The 19577-nt window shown below is 37.1% G+C and overlaps 1 protein-coding gene across 1 annotated transcript in view; it reads left to right on the top strand.

Moving 5' to 3' along the window:
* CHST9 (carbohydrate sulfotransferase 9) overlaps nt 1-19577 on the top strand; it is a gene marked incomplete at its 3' end in the record, with an annotated part of 245314 nt that overhangs the window by 20958 nt on the left and 204779 nt on the right. The window contains exon 2 of the mRNA XM_081263424.1: nt 9967-10182. Coding sequence (XP_081119550.1) covers nt 10083-10182 — 100 coding nt within the window. The 5' untranslated portion in view covers nt 9967-10082. The remainder of the gene's footprint in view (nt 1-9966; nt 10183-19577) is intronic.

The raw sequence follows: 19577 nt of genomic DNA, 5'->3' as shown, positions 1-19577 counted from the left end.
CAAGCTCTTTCCCTAAATTATCTATGTCAGGAATTTGTTGCATAGATGTAGTCTTAGCTATTTGACATTAAGTAAATGCAGAGATGGCTATTTTCATCATAAAAACTGACATTCCAAAGCCAGTTTGACCCACTCTGCTTTATATTGCAGCTAACATTCTAATTTGAATCACTGTTTGTATAAGAAGCAAGTGGGAGATATCAAAATGACTTTCTGGCATTTCATTGCTAGTAGCACTTAAATGCTGCTGGGTTTTGTTTACTTGTTTTCTCAGATTTTTCAAAAGTTGAAATATTGCTGTGAAACTTAAAATCCTGTGTCTGTCTCTCTTTCTGTCCTGTATTGTCCTCCTTTTGAAAGAGCATGCTCTTGTCAGTCATAATGCCCCACCAAATTCACTAGATTTTATGAAGTATACTTTCCCCCTGAAAGGCACTTTGTGTAGTCGACATGAAAAATTTATGTCCTGTTTTAATTGAAACAAATATAAAATTTTAAGTTATTATTACATAGTACCCACAGTACCCCATTATTATTTAAAATTCAGGGAGATACCTATATCTATATCTATATTTATATCTATGTATATGTGTATATATAGTCTTATGTATCTATATGTATAGTCTTAGCTATACACACATACACACACACACACACACACACACACACACAGTCTTTCCTTACTGCACACTACAGTAAACACACACATTAAGACTAATGGTAGTGCTAGAAAATTCTTCATCTTTCCATTCTTCCAAATCTCTTTGGTCTTTTAAACTTTTTTTCTCAATACATTCTACATTAACCAAGTCATCTTCTCTGATCTCGTATTTTTCTGCTTGTTTTTATTTCTGGCCATATTTGACAGTAAACCCTCATTCCTACTATTCCTTAAATCCATTCCTTTTTCTTGTGTTCATGTATTTTAAGTGTCTGTTCATTTAATGGTCAATGATAATCTTCTGTGTTGGTTTCTTAATCACAGATTCATCATGGTCTGCTTCCTATTGCATAGTCCTTTCCTTTTGAATTTCTTTTAGATCCTGATGCTCTCTTACTTGGACTGAAGGAAACCCTGAGGCTGTAACCTGTACCCTGTTTTATGCTCCCATTTTCTCTGTGGATGCGCTCGAGTATAAGCATCATTTTTATGGTGCCAATTCTCATAACACCATTTGTCCATTCAATCATGCCTGGATTATTGTATCTACTTCTGAGCCCTGCATTTAAAGAAAAGCATTAACAAACTCAAATATGTCTGGAGAGGATGATTAAATTGATTGAATGCTTCTAAACCATGTCCCGTGAGGAATGGCTGAAGGAATTGTATATATTTATTGTTTATCCTGAAGTAAAAAAGATTGAGGGTAGACAGAATAATTGTTTTCAATAATTGGAAAGTCTGTCATGTAAAGGAGGGAACAGATTTGTTATGCGTTGTTCTAGAAAGCTCCACTAGAACCAACTTATGCAAATTGTGAAAGGAGAAATTACAATATTCTCTAATAAAGATCAGGGATTAAAGCCTAGTCCTTTGACTTTTCCTACCGTGACCAGCAAGGGCTTTAGTCATACTGGGGTTTCGTGAATACTGATTGATTGAACTGAGTGGACATGAAAGAATAAACCTCTCTAACAGTAAAGATAGAATGCTTTTGAAGTAAAAATATTCAGTCTTTCAACAAATCTTTATTGATTATCTATAGTACAGCTGTCTCTGTGCCTGGAATCAGAATATTAAAAGATTCATATCTTAATATTGTAGAGCACCTTTTTGGGTAAGGCATTCTTCTAGATACTTCCACATGTTATTCCATAGCACCCTCACATGATAGGTACTTTAATTTTCCCTAGTTAGATGTAAGAAAACTGAGGCACATGGAAGTCATATAATGAGCTGTTTCACAAGGCTGAGAAGTGACCAAGCTGTAACCTAAACCTCGACAGGCAGGCTCCAAGATTTGTATCCTTCACCACTGTGATAAACTTCCTCCAGTAAGTAAAGACAAGAGGATTGGGGAATTGGAACATGATCCAGTCAGGATTATGCTCTGCAGATTCCTTGCTGAATGGCTATCCTGACTGCCTCTGTGGTCTTCTTACCTTTTAGTCCATCTGCACCCTGTGTCCACATGACCTTTCCCAAATGCAAACCTGATCATTCCATTCCTCTCGACCCTTCCATTGGTTTCTCATGTCCACAGGACAAAGCTAATCTCCCCACGGGTTAGGTCCATCTTCACCTATACCTCTTTCTTCATCTCTCCCTGAACCCTGAACCAAACCATGCAGTTAAATGAATCTGTTATGCAGACTTCTTGTTTGGGGAGAAAACAGGGTAAATGTGAGAATTAATCAATATAAAATATTTAAAACTGCTTTTAATGTAATGACTACTCAAGAAACGTTAGCATATTTATTTCCGTCTACTTCCGATGATCTTGTAAGAATTGCTGTACACAAAGTACAATTTATTCCTTAGTTCTCCTGCTATATGGACAATTGCTTTGTAGTAGGATTGAGAAGTAAAGCAAATTTGTTGGGTCACCTAATTAATTCAGAGGCAGAGTGGATGCAGGAACAGTCCAGGCACAGTGATTCCTCTGCAGACTTCTGTACTTTGCCTTCCTCTGTGCCGACTTCTCTTTCAGATTGGCTTTCATCAGGGCAACCAAAAGGCGTCCAGCCAGCCACAGCAAGAGCTACATATAGGCTTTCTTGCTCACAGTCACCATGGGAGAAAATATTACTTCCTACATAACCATTCAGTGGAAGCTCTAAGCATCATTCTGAATAAATGACCTGCCAAACAGTCACTATGACCAGGGAAACCCAGAGTCAGCTGGGTGTATTGGGTTTTGAGTGGTAAACCCTAGAAAAAATGTTCATATCCTTATCCCAGAACCTATGACCTTATTTGGAAAAAGGGATCTCTGCTGTTGAAATTAGGTTAAAGATCTTGAGATGAGATCACCATGGATTATCTGGATGGTCAGTTACTTTGTAAGAGACAAAAGAGGACATACGAAGGAAAAGGTGATGTAATGTCAGAGGCAGAGACTGGATCTAGGCAACCACATGCCTAAAGTCACTAGAAGTCCACAAAGCTAGGAGGGATTCTCTCCTTTCTTTTTCTATTAAGGGGAGCATGACCCTGGGTATACCTTGACTTTAGACTTCTGGCCTCCAGAACTCTGAGAAAATAAATTGCTGTTGTCTTAAGCCACCAAATTTGTGATAATTGGTTATGGCAGGCACAGAAAAGTAATTAAATGGCCATTCCCGGGTCAACTATTTTGATCAAGAGCATAAGATTTGCCATCAGAATCATGCTATTTCAGGCCTGTTCATGAGTCTCAAGGTAGGGACAAGCCATTCTAAATTAACTTCCACAGAAGGGCAGAAAGATATTGGAAAGGCAACACAATATTCACTTCAATATCCTCTAATTCCAATTTCTATTTTACCCATTTCTTTTGGGTATACCACAATGGATCCCAACCATGGACTGTAAGCCATAAGCATTTCTTATGTTGCACTATTATTTCCAACAATCATATCATTTGACTTGCTACTCCTTTAGCCAGTCCATAATGCCTCTTGCCTCATCTGTCTTATCCCTTACTGATAACTCCTTCTAGTCATCTTAGATATGACTACCCAAATTGACATGTTCTTGTGTCACCATGGTTAAAGCCTAGGATTTAAAAAAAAAATGGCTTAAGGGCTCCCTCTATCTTTATTGATCTCTTTAATAAAATACAATGGATTCTGTTCATACTTTGTGTGTTGCTTAATGTTATTCCAGTGATTCTTAATATGTGTTTGTTAATGGTAGTCCTGATGCTTCTTGACTGGCATAAATACATGTTAAAAATTCTTACGATTGCATATAAATAAATATAAAATACAGCACTCTTTATGTTTCATCCCTACTAAGCATTCTGAAATATTTCAAACTTTAAAATCTAACTTAGACCGGGGAACAAGTAAAGTCAAAAAAATGGGATGAACAGTCCATTTAGCAATAATCTCTGCATTTTCCCCCCCTCTAAGACAACTATTTGTAACGGTCTTTGGTTTTAATTTTATGTAGTCTTTGAAATAGGCTATTGTTGCTTAAAAGAGAAACTTCTATATTGAATACTAGAATGTAAAATATAAGTTTAAAACTTTTTCTTCTAAAACAAAGAATATGAGGGCAAAGCCTTGTCTTGTTAAAAATTTTAATTATAATTGGATCTTAATTGCAATGACTAAAAGCAGAAGGTACCTGTTAAATAAATTACACAGGGAATTTAAGCAACAAGATATATAAGAAAGCACCTACAAATTAGTGTCTAGTAAAGAAATATATTTCTGTGTCTGTATGACAAAACACATTGAACAGTTAAGCAATTACCGGAGGGGACCATGAAACACTAAACCTAAGAAATCATTTGAAAAAAATCATCACTATTCCATCCATTCATAGCAATTTTAACCATCTTCCTTCAAAATGATATTTTGTAATGGTATTGCACTGTGTTAGTTTCTCTCTCTCTCTCTCTCTCTCTCTCTCTCTCTCTCTCTCTCTCTCTCCTGCTTTAACAATTAATCACAGATTTGGTGGCTTAAAAACAGCACATATTTACAGTTAAATAGTTCTGTAGGTCAGAAGTAAGATATGAGTTACAATCAAATTTTAGCAGGGCCAGATTCTTTCCTGAGGCTTTGAGTGGGATCCATTTCCTGTCTTTTCCAACTTCTAGGAACCCCAGTTTTCTTTGACTTAGGGTTTCCTTCTCCCATCTCCCAAACTAACTAAGGTGAACCAGTCCTTTCTATAGACTCCTGTTCTGTTTCCCTCCTCCAATCTTTGGGACCCTTGGACTGAGATGGTGTCCACCAGATAATTCAGAATAATAATTCGATATGTTCAGTTCAGCTGTCTGGCAGTTTCATTCCATCTGCAACCTCAATTCTTCATCACCATTGACAGTGATGTATTTGTAGGCCTCAGTGATTGAAAGGTGGACATTTTGTGGTGGGGGGCATTATTTGGCCTTCCATAGGTACCACTGTTAAATTCCAGATCTTGATCATTGTGGTATGAATATATAACATGCAATCATTGGAGGAAGCTGGATACAGACATTCAGGAGTTTACTATTTTCATGTCTACGTGAATCTTAATTTATTTCAAAATGAAAGTTTCTTTTAAAAAAACTTTCTTGTGGGAGGAATGGGGGAAATATATAGACATGCTTGCAGAATTTCAGGAATTATAGTGATCATGATGCACTGCTAATGGTCACAGTGGTAGAACAAACATTCTTAAAGAAAAAAGTAGAATGAATAAAATAATAGAAGTGAGAGCACAAATCAGTAAGCAGAGTACCAAATATAATAGATAAATTATGATATACTTTTACATAAAACAGAAAAAGCTCTAGAAAAAGTAAAAAAAAAATAAGAGAAAAGGTACAAATATCTACCCTCTTAGGACTATACAGGGAACTATACCTACAGCTGCAAAAGAGATCTTTAGAATCAGAAGAAAATCCTATGAACAACTTTGTGTCTATAAATTAGACAACTAACGGGAAATGATAATTATTTAGACAAATGTAATTTTCCAAAGGTGATTTTTTAAAGAAAGTAAGATATTGGACTAGCAAAACCAAACAATGTTCAAGTACACACACACACACATACACACAGAGAGACACACACGCAAAGAATGTAATCTATAACAAAATCAGCATTGAAAATCAGAAGTAAAATATTAGATTATAAAATAGATTTGAGTGCATGTTAGCTCTATCAAACCTTACAATGTACACAAAAGTAAATTCCAGGTAGATTCAAGTATTTGATATGAAAAGCAGAACTTTCAAACCTTTGAAAGGAAATATAGAAACATAATTTTATGATTTGAAAACAAGGAAAGTTATCTTAAAAAATCATAAAGGACCCAGATGTAGCTTGATATTTCCCATTTTCTCTTCTGGGAGGGTCTCGGAATGAACTATATCAAAGGGCTCCCTGAACCTCTAGTTTTTACTTGTACTTAACAAATGGGAGTCGCTGACAGGTCTAAGAGGCAGGAGGAATTTGAGGATGGGCTAGTTATCCTTCCACTTGCTCTCTCCAGATTCCAGAAATAGCTTTCTGCTTTTCTTTCTTCCCTTCTAGAAGCAGGTGCTGTTAATTGTTTGGGGGTACTTGCTCTATCTCTTGTTGGTCTCTCTAAACCCTGCCCAATCTTTGTAAATGTTCTGTTATTAAACTCTCCAGAGTTTAAAAGTCACTATATCATGTGCTTTCTTTCAATACTCCAGCTGAGAAATCATAAAGAATGATAAAACAGATTGAAAACTTTTGCATGATAAAACACCACCAGTGAATGAAGGAAAAAGGGGAAGAGATGGAAGAAAATGTTACAAAGAGGGAGATCTTTGTCACACCAATAAAGACAGTGAATTCATATCCAAAATACATAAAAACTACGTGTCAATAAGAAAAGTAGGGAATACATACACCAAGGAAATTCATAGAAGTGAAAACCAGAATGGCAAAAGGCAACACAAAATGAACCAACAAAGAGAATTGCTAATTTTCAAGCCATACACAACCTCTGGTCATTGTTACATCTTATTTCTGCCCCTGGGCAGCTGTGGTTCAGAAATGGATGGGAGATGAGGTTCCTGAGGCCATCAGGGTCAATACCTGTCTAGAAGCTTGTCGGGGAATGAGTGCAAGGACTTGTTTGGGGATTTCCAGAGGAAAGAGTCCCTGGGTAAAGACATTAGGGATTAGACCCCAGTGGGGAGCTGGTGATGGAGCTCCCTTTCACAGAAACCTGGGAAGGATGGAGGGAGGGGAGAAGACTCTTGTTCTGCAAAGCTGTGTGTGGTTGGGGACAGGTAGTAAACTTGTCCAGGGAGGGCAGTGCATTGATGGACTTCATCACTGAGAACCTTTATTTGCTTGGAATGGGTAGGAAAGAGATGGAGAATGGTGTAGCTACTATGGGAGACAGAGAAGGCACGCACTGCAGAGGTGCCCCCAAGGGTGGGGACTGGGAAGAGGGCCACGAAGCTGGAGTTTCTTGTATGCCTAACTGCCTGCCTCATTTGGTCTCATCCCCAGCCTTCCCTGAAATCCCACCACTCCCTCCCTAAAATCCGAAACTTCTGCCAAACTCAGCAACTTCTAATATCCTTTTCTGTAAATTGCCCCTAGCTAGTAATTTATCTCTATACTGAAGTCCCAAAATACCTCTGTTGATAGCCATGATTATTTAAAAGAATAAATTTTAAAGTGTTGGGAGAAAGATAATGGAGTGAAGTAATTATCTTTGTATTTCTTTTCCTAATTGTGAGGGATAAATCAATAGGCTATGCAAATAAAACTAAATATGTATTTTTAACAGAGAACTGTAGATGCTATATTTCAGTATTTTAATTGTCTCTATTCCTCCATTTGGAGTTTAGGACTACAACTTTACAAAGACAACTATAACATTCACTCATCAATTACCTGCATTCTGTTATTGGAGCTCAAAATTCAATGCAACGCGTGGTTAAGTACCTCTTAGGTTGTGTCCATGAGTGGGAAGAAGAGGTTGCACAAAGTACAGGAAGCCTTTAGCCATAGAAACACTGTAGAATGCTTGGACATAAAACAGCATTATTCCAAGTAATTTCAATCTCCAGTAGTCTGCACTTTTTCTGCAGGCTTGGAGGCAGATGCATGATCTTCAAATAGGTGTGTTTTCCCATCACAACTGACCCTCGGGTTTGCTTAGAGCAATACGGCTGCTTCCTCTGCCTCACCTTTGTTTAATGAGAGCCATTTCTTCACACCAATGTTGGGTTAATGGACTGAAATGGGAGAAAATCAAACGTATCTCTGCGTTTTACACGAGATTGCCTTTCTGCCTTGTGGCTTTAATCATTCAATCCTACTCACATCTGCCATAATCACAGTTATGGCTTTTCCCCTGTCTGTCTTCTCACCCAGGAGGGTATGTCAGGGTATGGCAACATCTCCGGAAGAAAAGCAGGGCAAATCCTTAATCTTTTTCCAGCATCGTAGGTAATAATTTTCCTCTTCAAACCCCCAAGGAGTCTTTTTTTTTTTTTTTTTTTTTGGCTCTTACACCCACCATTCTCATAGGTTTGTGGCTCTGTGCTGATTTATGAGTTTTCTTCTATCCTTTCTCTTCTGAGATGTTTTAATTATGTAGACAGATTGTAAAAGTCTCTTTCTTCTTGTAAACAACTATTTCTTTGTTCGTAGTGGATTTTGTCCAAATGGCTTCCTCCTATCTGAATCTTCTTACATACCCAGGAATTATGTCTGTTCATGGTTTAACTGTGGGATAAGGGGAGAGAGAACTGGCTTCTTTCCACAGTTTCCCTGGGGATTCAATCTTCAATCCCTAGCACTGCAAATCTCCCTTGGGACCTTTGTTGCATATGTCTTGAAAGACCATCATATTTTATTTTTGATTCAATACAGGAGCAAAGGATCACTTATCAAATAAGCAGTATGGTAATGCTCTCACTTCTCCTACTTATTTAAAAACCTCTTTTCTTACCAAAATCAAAATTCAAAATACTTGAAATCCTTAAAAGTACTAGTGAAGTTCTTAACAGTTACTTCTGCCCCAGGGACTCCAAGTGGATTTGAAAACATGCCTCAGATATGTTGATGACTGTACCTCTTTATTGTGGCCCACATAGTAGTTAAAATATAAAGAAATTATAGGAAAAATATTTTAAAATGAGTATTTGAGATGTGACATTTTTCTTGTTATGCATAAATACTTTTAAATGTCAGGTGAATATTTTTCCTAATCAGATCATTCTAATTACCTGAATTTCAGTGAATGTGCATAAACGTACTGGCATTTTATGTGAGCTCATGTGTGTGTTCATATTTTTCTAAAGGGAGCTGTTTGAATTTTTTATTAGATCTCAAAAATGGGTGTGACTTAAAAAATAAATGGTTAAGATTACACTGAATGAAATTGTTCTGAAAGAAAAGCATCTCAGTATTTTTAAAAATCAAGTAAACTTTTATTACTAAGGGAGATTTCTGGATTCTGAGATAGATTTCAGTAATTCTGAGCTATTGTGGGAAGGCTCTTGACCTCTGACTTTTAAAATGGATCCTTTTATGCCTTTGGTGGTTTTTAAATTCACCATGTAAATTTGAGAAATTATGCTATTTTTATATAAAAAAGGAAATGTTAGAATAACTCCCCATTTTTGATTTATATGAAGTCAACCCTTCTTATTTGTGAATTACACCAAAGTGGGATGAAAAATATTTGGAAAGAAAAAAAAAACTGTGACTGTAATGAACATGTACAAACTTTTTATTTTCATCATTATTCCCTTAGCAATACAAGTACAACAACTATTCTTATACTATTAACATTGCGTTAGGTACAATAAGTAATCCAGAAATGATTTAAAGTATACCAGAGAATGTGCTTTAAGTTATATGCAAATGCTATGCCATCTTCTATAAGGGACTTGTGTATCCTCAGATGTTGGTATCCACTTGCATCTTGAAAACAACCACCTTGAACAATTATATTTTGTCTGATGGGAGGTATTTTCCTACATTCCACAAACATGTTTTTCAGCAATCCATTCAATATTATTCTTCCTCTCTCTTAAAATCATCTTAACATAACCTTAAATATAATTTTACTTTACAATACAAAGAGCTATAGTTTGGCCAAAGTTTGCCTAATTTATGTTAGGGTGTTACTTATTAACTGTAGGATGATACACTCCTTAGATGAAAGAATGCAATAGCAAACTGCCCTTCACTCTAAGTTGTCTTAAGAGCAGGACATTCATTGCATATAAGTCTTCAGTGTTATTCATACGCTGCAAATTTTTATCATAGTTGGATATAAATGCCATCAGTCACTTAAAACATGGATTTTGTTTTAAATTCTAGGTTACTTCATGGAATGGGCCTTCAGAGGACCCCAAAATATTGAAGTTTTATGTAAAAACAAATCATGCAGTCTTCAGATTCAGACATGAGGAGAAAGATAGCCATCTGAAGTGGTCATGAACCCCAAGCAAGTCTTCCTCTCTGTGCTGATATTCGGAGTAGCAGGGCTGCTTCTCTTCATGTATTTGCAAGTCTGGATCGAAGAGCAACATACAGGTAACATGTGAACTTTTTCTTTTTCTATTTTAATCATAATGTAGCAATGACCCTTTTCAATTAAATAAGCTGTGATGATATAGTAAGTCAATTTTCTCCACCATTATCAACAACAACAACAACAACAAAATTACTTACAAAAATGCAATTCTTATCTCCTAAAAGAAAGTAAGATCATTCCACTCCAGAGGTCATTTGCTTGGAGGTTTAATACTTAGAATATTTGTTATGTCAGTGGGAACACCTTGGCCCCTTGAACCCAGCATAGATATCTTTTAGAGAATTTACCTGCAAAAATATAACATAATATAACTGCTAATGTACAAAACAAAATAAACAACAACAACAACAAAAACTCTCTCCTAACTTTTTCTTAATTCTTTCAATACTTTATGTTGATAATTCACATTGGCACAGAAATTCTTTAATTCCTATATATAAAGCAGGGGCTAACAAACTTTTCCTGCAAAAGACTATGGAAAATATTTTAGGCTTTACAAGCCAGACCATGTCTATCATGTCTACTCAGCTCTGCAAATGTATCACAAAAGCAGGCAGAGTTGATAAGTAAACAAATGGACTAGGCTGTGTTTCAATAAAACTTTATTTTAAAAACTGATGGTGGACTAGATTTGGCCTACAGGCAATAGCTTACTGAACCCTGCTATGCTCATCTCGTATTTTTTTCATTCAGTTATTAGCAATTGCTGCATATTAGAGGCATTCGATTATATCTATAATGATAGTACTATTAATAAAGGAAATATCCTAGAGTATCACAGAAACATAAATACTCTGCTATTGTAAAATTTACTTGTTTTCCATTGTTAGAAATAAACTGTGGTTTAATGACTATTAAGGAAAATAAAGTAAAAACAGAATGACTTCTTAATCATCTCTAATTGTGAAAAGAGATTGCTTATAATTATTTTCTAGAGAATCTATAACATTGTCAAAATGTGTTTGTGATTCCCACTGTAATTTATATGAACTATAAGATTGTACTAACTTTTCTATATTACTGAAAATTTGTATCCTAATAACTGATGATACTTAATGAAACCATGTATGATAAAATATGTGGGACCAATTCCTCCTGAAAGATAACTCCTGGTAGAGATCCTGTCACACAGTAGCCTCCAGAGGGTGTATGTTGAATGAATGAGTAGATTGAAACTCACCATAGACTTAGGCTGGGATGCAATAAAGGAGAAAGAATCAAAGGTTGCCATATCAGGAGGATAGCTAACATCACCATCTCATACAAAGTTTACAAGAGGAGTATCACAAGACTCAAATACACAAAGGAAAATATGTTTACATATGTAGACTAATAGAGGGGAGAAATGTGGTCTATCTGTCAGAGAGAAACTAGATGATATCTGAGGAAACAGTTAAGTCATACAATAATGCCCATGAATAAAATATAGTTTACAAAACATAGGCATCAATACCTAATATTTATTGAGAGCTTAATACATACTAAATGTTGGCATATTTTTTTTCTCATCTCATGATATTTTGCTAGATGGGTGATATTCTGTTGTACAGCTAAGAAAACTGAGGCCCCGGTGGGGTAAGGAACTTGAGGCCTCATACTGGTAAGCCTTGGTGCAGAGGGAAAGCCCACATTTGAACCTGGGTTGTGCCAGTATGAGGTCTTGTTTGTACCCTGTCTCAACCACCTCTGTGAAGAAAGGGGAAATTTTCTGCCCGTCTATAGTACAGATGAAGCCATGGAGGGATTTAAATGATGTGCATACAAAGCTAAGAGTTTTCGGTATGACCCACACCCAAGTCTTCCTACATGTCATGAATTCTGAGTCTCCTTACTGAAACAGTGGATAGGACAGATGTAGAATAAGTGTAACAGTGTAAGTAGAGGCGTTTCAAAAATCAATGAAATTGGTGAATTAAGCAACATACAATACATAGGTGTGTAACCTCTGCTGCGAGTTGAAATCTTAATTTGAGTTCATTGTCTCTGCAAGCTTTGGAAAATTATTGTCCTTGGCTAAGATTGGCTGATAAAACATTTACCCTTTATCCTCTTAATTTTATTTGTGGTTTTCCAGAAGTACTTTCTTGGATTCTTAATATATTTAAATGGTCTATATATAATGATTCCCAAGCTACTTGTGACAATCAGCATAAACCTTAAACTCATGTTTTTACTGAAGAAAATCTGCATTATTCTTCATGAAGACTTCTTCCTGAGCTCTGCCCACAGAAAGCCAGGGACTTGTGGGTATTATACAGTTTCCTAGATAGAGCGGTAGCTCGATATTTTATATATGTTTTAAATAACACTAGGAGCATCAGGCATTTTTAAAGACAATCTGTTTTTAGACATAAAATATATGAATTTGTGCTTCCATGTTAAATTAAAAATTGAAAAATATGTCTTTTGGATACTTAAGAATTGTCATGCAAAGAAACTTATCAGATGAGCTGGTTTCAGCTCCTGAAACTTCCTATAAGTAATGAAGGATTTAGGATCGGAATGGTTTTGATTCAATGTACATTTCAGTTACATGTAAGAACTTTTATGTTCTTGTCATACCTTTCATTTAAGGCTTTTAAAATCTAAGATATAGACTATTCTTCTCTAAGCATCCTTGGATTTCCTGAGCTTTTTCTAATAAAATAAAATGTTTTAAAATTCTAAAATAGATCTTTAAAATGATACGCTCTGATATGCAGATAGAGATTATAAAGAGATATTCTTTCAGAGATGAAGGGGAAAATGTATGGCAGAGAAATTAAAATCTGTGCAGTTGTGCAACCTAGTTCCATATACTCATTTTTGATAAAAAATTAAATGATCCATTTATTTGTGCTATGTATCAATGCAAATTTTATTTTCAAAGTTCTTTGTAATATTTAAGAATACAAGTTTTCCATTCAGACAGATATGAAGAGCTCAGATGTCCTACGTGTTAGCCTTGTGACTGAGCAAATATCTTATCCTTTCTAAGCCTCAGTTTCCTCATCTATGTAATGAGGTTAATAATTTCTACATAGGGTTGCACTGAAGGTTAAAAGACCAGTGCTTGCAGAGCACTCAGCATGGTGCCTAACAAGCAGTATGTACAATGAATGCAGCTGGTATTATCATCCTAGAAAGATGCAGAGCTTGTTCTGAGTTCTCATATTAAGACTCAGTCATAATTCAAGAATACTAAATTGTGCCCAAGCTTGGGCCTTGACTTATGAAGAAATAAGAAAAAAAGAAAAAGGCTCAGTTCCAACTCAGGTTAAAATGCAATATAACTAGCCCAATGCCAATCTGGTTCCTAGTACAGAAGTCAGAGGGAGAATTGCATGCAGAGAGGGGGGTCATTGTCCAACAGCATCTCATGTCTCTGCATGCTGCCTCCAAAATCAAGTGTCCATGCCCACAACAGTATGTCTTGAAGATTTAGCAATCAGAGATGCCAAACACTGTGGTGAATCTAAGGATATAATGATGAGCCAGACATGATCCTTTTTCTCAAGGAAACTATAGTCTGGATATTAAAGGAGAAAATGGTCCTGGGTGCTGGCCAGTGTGTTGGTACAAGAGGATTGACTACAGTGATGGAAAAGAGACAGAACCTTCATTATGGGAAAAATAATGAGTTGGGACAAAATTAAAGACCCCGGTCAGTTGTCAGTGATAGAATTGCTAATCAGGTAGAAGTGTAGGAAGAACCTGGGTGGGGGTTGGGAGAAGGATGACCACATCAAGAGGACAAATTCAGGATAAATCACAAGTGTAGCTCACCCTCCCCCAAGCTACTGTTCAAATTTGCTATTTGGTGTCCTTTCGGTAGGTAGAATCTTGCTGTCAAATATAGTCCTGCTGCCAAAGTGCATGGGGTGTAACTGTTTGATATTTGCAATACAATAGAGCTAAGACCCTCTCATGAGATCTGGAAAAGAATTCAGAGATTCTCTTGAGTACACCTGCTGAAGGTCTCCACCAAGACCCAAGATGAGATATGATCCCCATGTGAGCTATGAAGAGGGTAGAACTGAATCTATGGTATTTGGAGGTAATGTATGGTATTAATTACCTTTGGAAGGAGGCAATTAAGTAAAAAACAAGACCATAAGGATGGGACCCAAGTTCGATGGGACCCAAGTTCAATTGGACAGTGCCTTTATGTGACACTCATGTGATGCCTTGTGCCTCTTGGGACTCCACAGAGAGTTCCGGCCAGCAAGAAGGACCTCAGCACATGCAGTTGCCTGATCTTGAACTTTTCATTTTTCAGAAAAAATTAGTTGAATAAACCTTTATTCTTTATTAATACTAGCTCTGTGACATCAAGTTATAGCAATAGAAAGTGAACTCAGTCATTACTTGTTCTTTTAAAAAGATAAATCCAGTTCCATCACTCTCCTGTTTAGATTTTTTTTAGTGATACCACTTTATTTTTTAAACAAAAACATCTCCCCACAGGCACAGAGGAGAATGGGCTATTGCTTTATTGCCACATCTCTTCCTCTACCAAACCAAGTCCTTTACTGACTTTGTGCCCTCAGTGCCAGGCCCGAGATGCTCATCTCCCACCTACCATCTCTTACTTCTTACGGCTTAGCTCAAATATCATTTTCCTTGTTCACCCTTGTGTATCCGCCCCCCACCCTGCCACTCTCTCAAATTCTTTATTTCCTTTACAATAAGTATTACGATAGGTACTTGCCCATTCTGTTACTTGTTGTCTCATTTATTGTTTATATCCCTCTCTGTCTTATTAACTCCATGAGGGCAGGGGCCTAATCTGGCTGACTGACCTCAACATCCTCTTTCCGTAACATGAAACCTAATATGTGGTCAATGAATGATGTTTTTGTTGCATGGATGGATAAATAATGTAAATTGTTAGTTATCCAACATGCCAGTCAAATATTTACATAGACAATTTGAATATTCCCAGGGACAAGGAAGTCAGCACTACCCAAGGCATCCACTGGACTACAGCAACCTCCTTAGAAAGACTCATATATTTATTAATGGAATCTGCATCCTTAATCTCTTCTCATCCACCCACTTGTATTCCTGACACTTCATGAGGCTCACTCTTCCTCTATAACATGGTATCATCATTTTCATGAAGGTTGAAACCTTGGATTTTTTTTAACCATAAAAAAGATAACATAGGCCACTCTCAATTGAACCATAACATTTACTCTACATTATTTTTACAACATGATGTGTATTATTTTCGTATATAATTTGTGTGGGAAATAAGCATATCTAATAAAATTTACTATCAAGTAATACACACGTTTTTAAAAGCGCAAAACAGTAAAACTTAATACAGAGCTCATCTAATAGTTTATATCCTTCTAAGATTTTCCAGAATTAAGTTTAATCTCAGTTATTTCAAATTAAAATAATTCCCTAGCAGCATTCTGTATTATAATGGTATTAAAAAATCTTTCTGAATAATATATAAGCATTTTTATTCAGGACCAACATTTTTAGCTATTATTAATGCCAATTTTGGATATGTACTTTGAACTCAGAAACTCTTTCTTTCCTATCTTTAAGTAGACATCTTTTGTGATTTCTGACAGTTTCTGATTTATGCCAAATAAATACTAATATCCAAATTCAGTTTATGGTTAAGCATTAATACCTAAGATCAATGATTTTACTATGAGTTATCATTGATGGTCTATTAAAGAATCATATAGTTATACCTCCACTTTGTTCTGAGTGTGTAGCTCAGTAATGAGCATGTGCTTAGTATGCATGAGACCCTGAGTTCAATCCCCAGCACCAGCAAACAAAACAGAACAAAACAATCTAGGGAATAAATGAAGAAATGATTGAGCCCAAACTATGATCCTATTTTCTTAAAAGTCATGTCATGTTGGGTGTGATGGTGCACACCTGCAATCCCAAGTGTAAACTCAGGAGGCCAAAGCAGGAGGATTGCAAATTCAAGGAAAGCCTCAGCAATTTAGTGAGGCTCTAAGCAACTTAGTGAGATCCTGTCTCAAAATAAAAAATAAAAATATCTGGGGATGTAACTCAGTGATATAGCATCTCTCAGTTTAACCCAGTACCAAAAAAAAATAAATAAATAAATAAAGAAGAAGAAGGAGAAGGAGGATGAGGAGGAGGAGGAGGAAGAGGAGGATAAAAAGGAGGAAAGGAAGAAGAAGAGGAAAAGTAGGAAGAGGAAGAAGAGGAAGAAGAAAAGTCCTGTCACCAATTCCACAAATCCAGATTCTATGAGACTCTGCTCCTAAACATTATTTGCCTGAGAAGTAAGGTCAGGGTTGTATCCCATTTGATGGCTACTTTTTTCTTTTTCAAAAGTACACAAACATCAGAGTTTAAGTTGTATTTTAACCCTTTTTTAATTCAACTTTGTGTTGGTGTGACCAAAAAAACCCGACAACAACAATTTTAAGGAGGAAGAATTTATTTTGTCTCAAAATGTCAGAGTTTCAGTTCATAGTCAGTCAACTCCATTGCTCAAGGCCCTAGGTGAGGCAGAACATCATGGTGGAAGGGTATGGCTGAAGAGTGCTGATCACCTGATGATCACATACTTTCAGAGTATGCCTCCAGTGACCAACTCCTTCAGCCACCGTTACCCTATGGTGCCTATAGTTACCACCCAGGTAATCCAATGAAGTGGATCAATCCACTTGATTAGGATACAGCTCTCATAATCTAGTCATTTCACCTCCAAACATTTTTTTTTGCATTGTTTCACACATGAGCTCTTGGGGAACACCACATATCTAAACCATAACAACCCTCCTGTGTTTGTAAATATGAAAGCAAAAATTAGTAGCTGCAAGCCCATGGTTTCAAGCAAAGGAAAGCAGCCTTATTGCTTTCTCTCAGCTAATTGACCAATTTTTCACAAGCAAACTGTCCTCTCTGCTTCTTTCCTAGGGAAATTCTATCTTGCTTTCTTTTTAAAACTGTTTGTTCTTTCTCTCTCTACATTGAAGCATATTTTTGGCATGAAGAGTCATTTCTGGACTACATGGGTACCTTCTTTGCTCCTGAGCCCCTCTGATGAAAGAATACATTCTTTTCCTCCAAAATGAGCCTGTTCATCCTGATTGTGATGTTGTTGTATTGAAATCATATTTTCTTTCAGGGTGTCTTTGTATACCCGAATCAGAACAAAGCCACTTCTACCATGGAAAGACATAGTCTCAGAGGAATAAAATGGCGTTTCTTGAAAAAGTCACTCATTTGAATTACTTTCCCTGGTTTAGCCAAGATGGCAAACATTCTCTAATCAAATGAGCACATGCTTCTGCCTCCATGCTCTAGATGCTGCCATAGCCCATCTTCCTTGGATGCTACTGTCCCTCCCTCAGGCCTTTGCGTTCGTTCTTCTTCCTGGAGCACCTTTCCTGGGCGTTTCCACTGCCGCCATTTTCTAATCCTGTAGGCTATAGCTTCAATGTCACCATCCTACTAGAATAGATATCTCCTGATCTCTCACGGCACCTGTTTTATTGTTTCGGTGTTTTTAATTTACTTCATGGTGCTTATTCCAATCACTAATCACGTTTTGTTTGCTTACATATGATCTGTGTCTCCCAGTGACATGGAAGATTCCTGAGGGTGGAGAACTCGTGTCTTGGTCCCCTGGGCTCCTGAAGCTTCTTTCTGCACCCAGGTGCTGATGGCAATCCTTACTTTGCTATGCATCTGACGTACTCCGTTTTCACTGTTGAGTCTTATTCACCCAGCTCCCTGTCCCCTGCGGACACTCTCTTCACTCTCTACCCCAGGTGTCTGAGCGTCTGGCAAGGTCGAGTGCTATCAGCCCCATTTGCCTCATTCCCCAGAAGTGAAGGAGTAAGGGTTTCAAGTTGCTTAAAGTCTCCCGAAATTGAATAATGTTCAGTAGCCAAGCTGTGCAAGAGAGTCGATCCCTTTGTCAAACCACGCAACAGCTGGGGGTGGAGGGGATGGCAGGAGAGAGACTTTCAAATGATTAATTGAGTTTATTCAGGAAGAGCATTGCAGGGGGAATATAGGTGTCATAGCAAACTATGTGCATATTCAAGGAGGTTGAGGCAAAGAGAAGATTTTACTAGCAAAATGAGGAAAATTCACATAAGCTGCTTGGAGACATGGTTTATTGCTCTTCGCGCCTGTGGGTAGAAATTGGCATCAGCTTATTTGTGGGTGTTTGATTGCTGAGACAGTGTTCTGTCTACAGTGACTTATCTGAACTGCTGCAGTTAAAGAATGTTAAAGGTAAACTTTGTCACAGAAATATGTGCATTCTCAAGCTCTGCAAAGTTTGGGGTGCGTTGTAGAGCATGAGGGAATTTCTTGTGAGGTTCTACAAAGTCTTTTTGAGGCAACCATCCTTCTTCATTATTTCCCAACTTTAATTTTGTCTGGGTCTGGCAAGAATGATTTCATCTCGGTATCAGCAACTTTCTTTCAAAACTTTTAGATAGATTTATTTTAGAGATCTATTGATGCATTTGAATTGAATGCATTTGATCTCTACATATGTGTGGAGCACACGTGCAGGGTCATGCTGTTGGTTCAGATCAGCCCTTACTCTTCTCTGGCTGCTCTTGCCATGCCTCTATTTCTTTTGCAGGCTGGTCCTTTTCTCCCACACTAAGTTGTACCCAAAAACTGCCATATTACAAAGTAACCCTTCAGTTGGTCTATTGACAGGTGTCTGGCCAACTCTCAACCCATCATTCCTAGTACATTACTATACACCGTTGCTCACAATGATTTAGGAGTCCAGGAATTGTGTGGCTGAGCTAAGCTTGGCCAGTGAATGATTCGCTTTCTTGGGGCTTTGGTTTTTGAGACCTGGAGTATGGACCTGACTGGAATGTATGGTTGTGTAGCTACCATGAAGACTAGGGCAGCTGAAGATGCTAGGCTTGTAGAGAGATAAAAGAAAACCAGAAAGAAAAAGAGGAGCAGTTATAGATGAAAGCCAGCAAATATTCAGGTCTCTGGAACTACTTCTTCAAAGGTCCTATACAGTTCCTGCTCTTTCTTAATTTTTCCCCATTATCAGTAAGCGATCATCTTTCTCAGAAAGGAGTTATTGAATTTCAGAGGGGCCTCAATATGGAACCCATTAGCTCTACTCAGCCTTTAGGATAGAGACTGAAGAAGCAAATGGCAAAGAAGCATGCACCACTGTTTATATTTTATTTTACACTTCAACCTGTTCTCTACTATGCCCTAGATCTAATGCAGTGCCTGGCACTAGTAGATGCTTAGTAAATCTCAGCCAAATTAATGAACCACACTAAAAGCTAAGCTTAACTGAGTTAAGACAGTGAAGCTGGTGTTTAACTCTGGATTTTTCAGAAATTAAAGTGCTTGATTTACTAAGGGGTGCAGATTTTCTCCAGGGGTATCCTGAAGTATCTCT

Source organism: Spermophilus citellus, assembly GCF_964194105.1.
Source record: "Spermophilus citellus genome assembly, chromosome: 12".
Lineage (NCBI taxonomy): Eukaryota > Metazoa > Chordata > Mammalia > Rodentia > Sciuridae > Spermophilus > Spermophilus citellus.
Note: the sequence above shows the minus strand (reverse complement) of the source record. Positions and strands in the feature narration are given on the sequence as shown.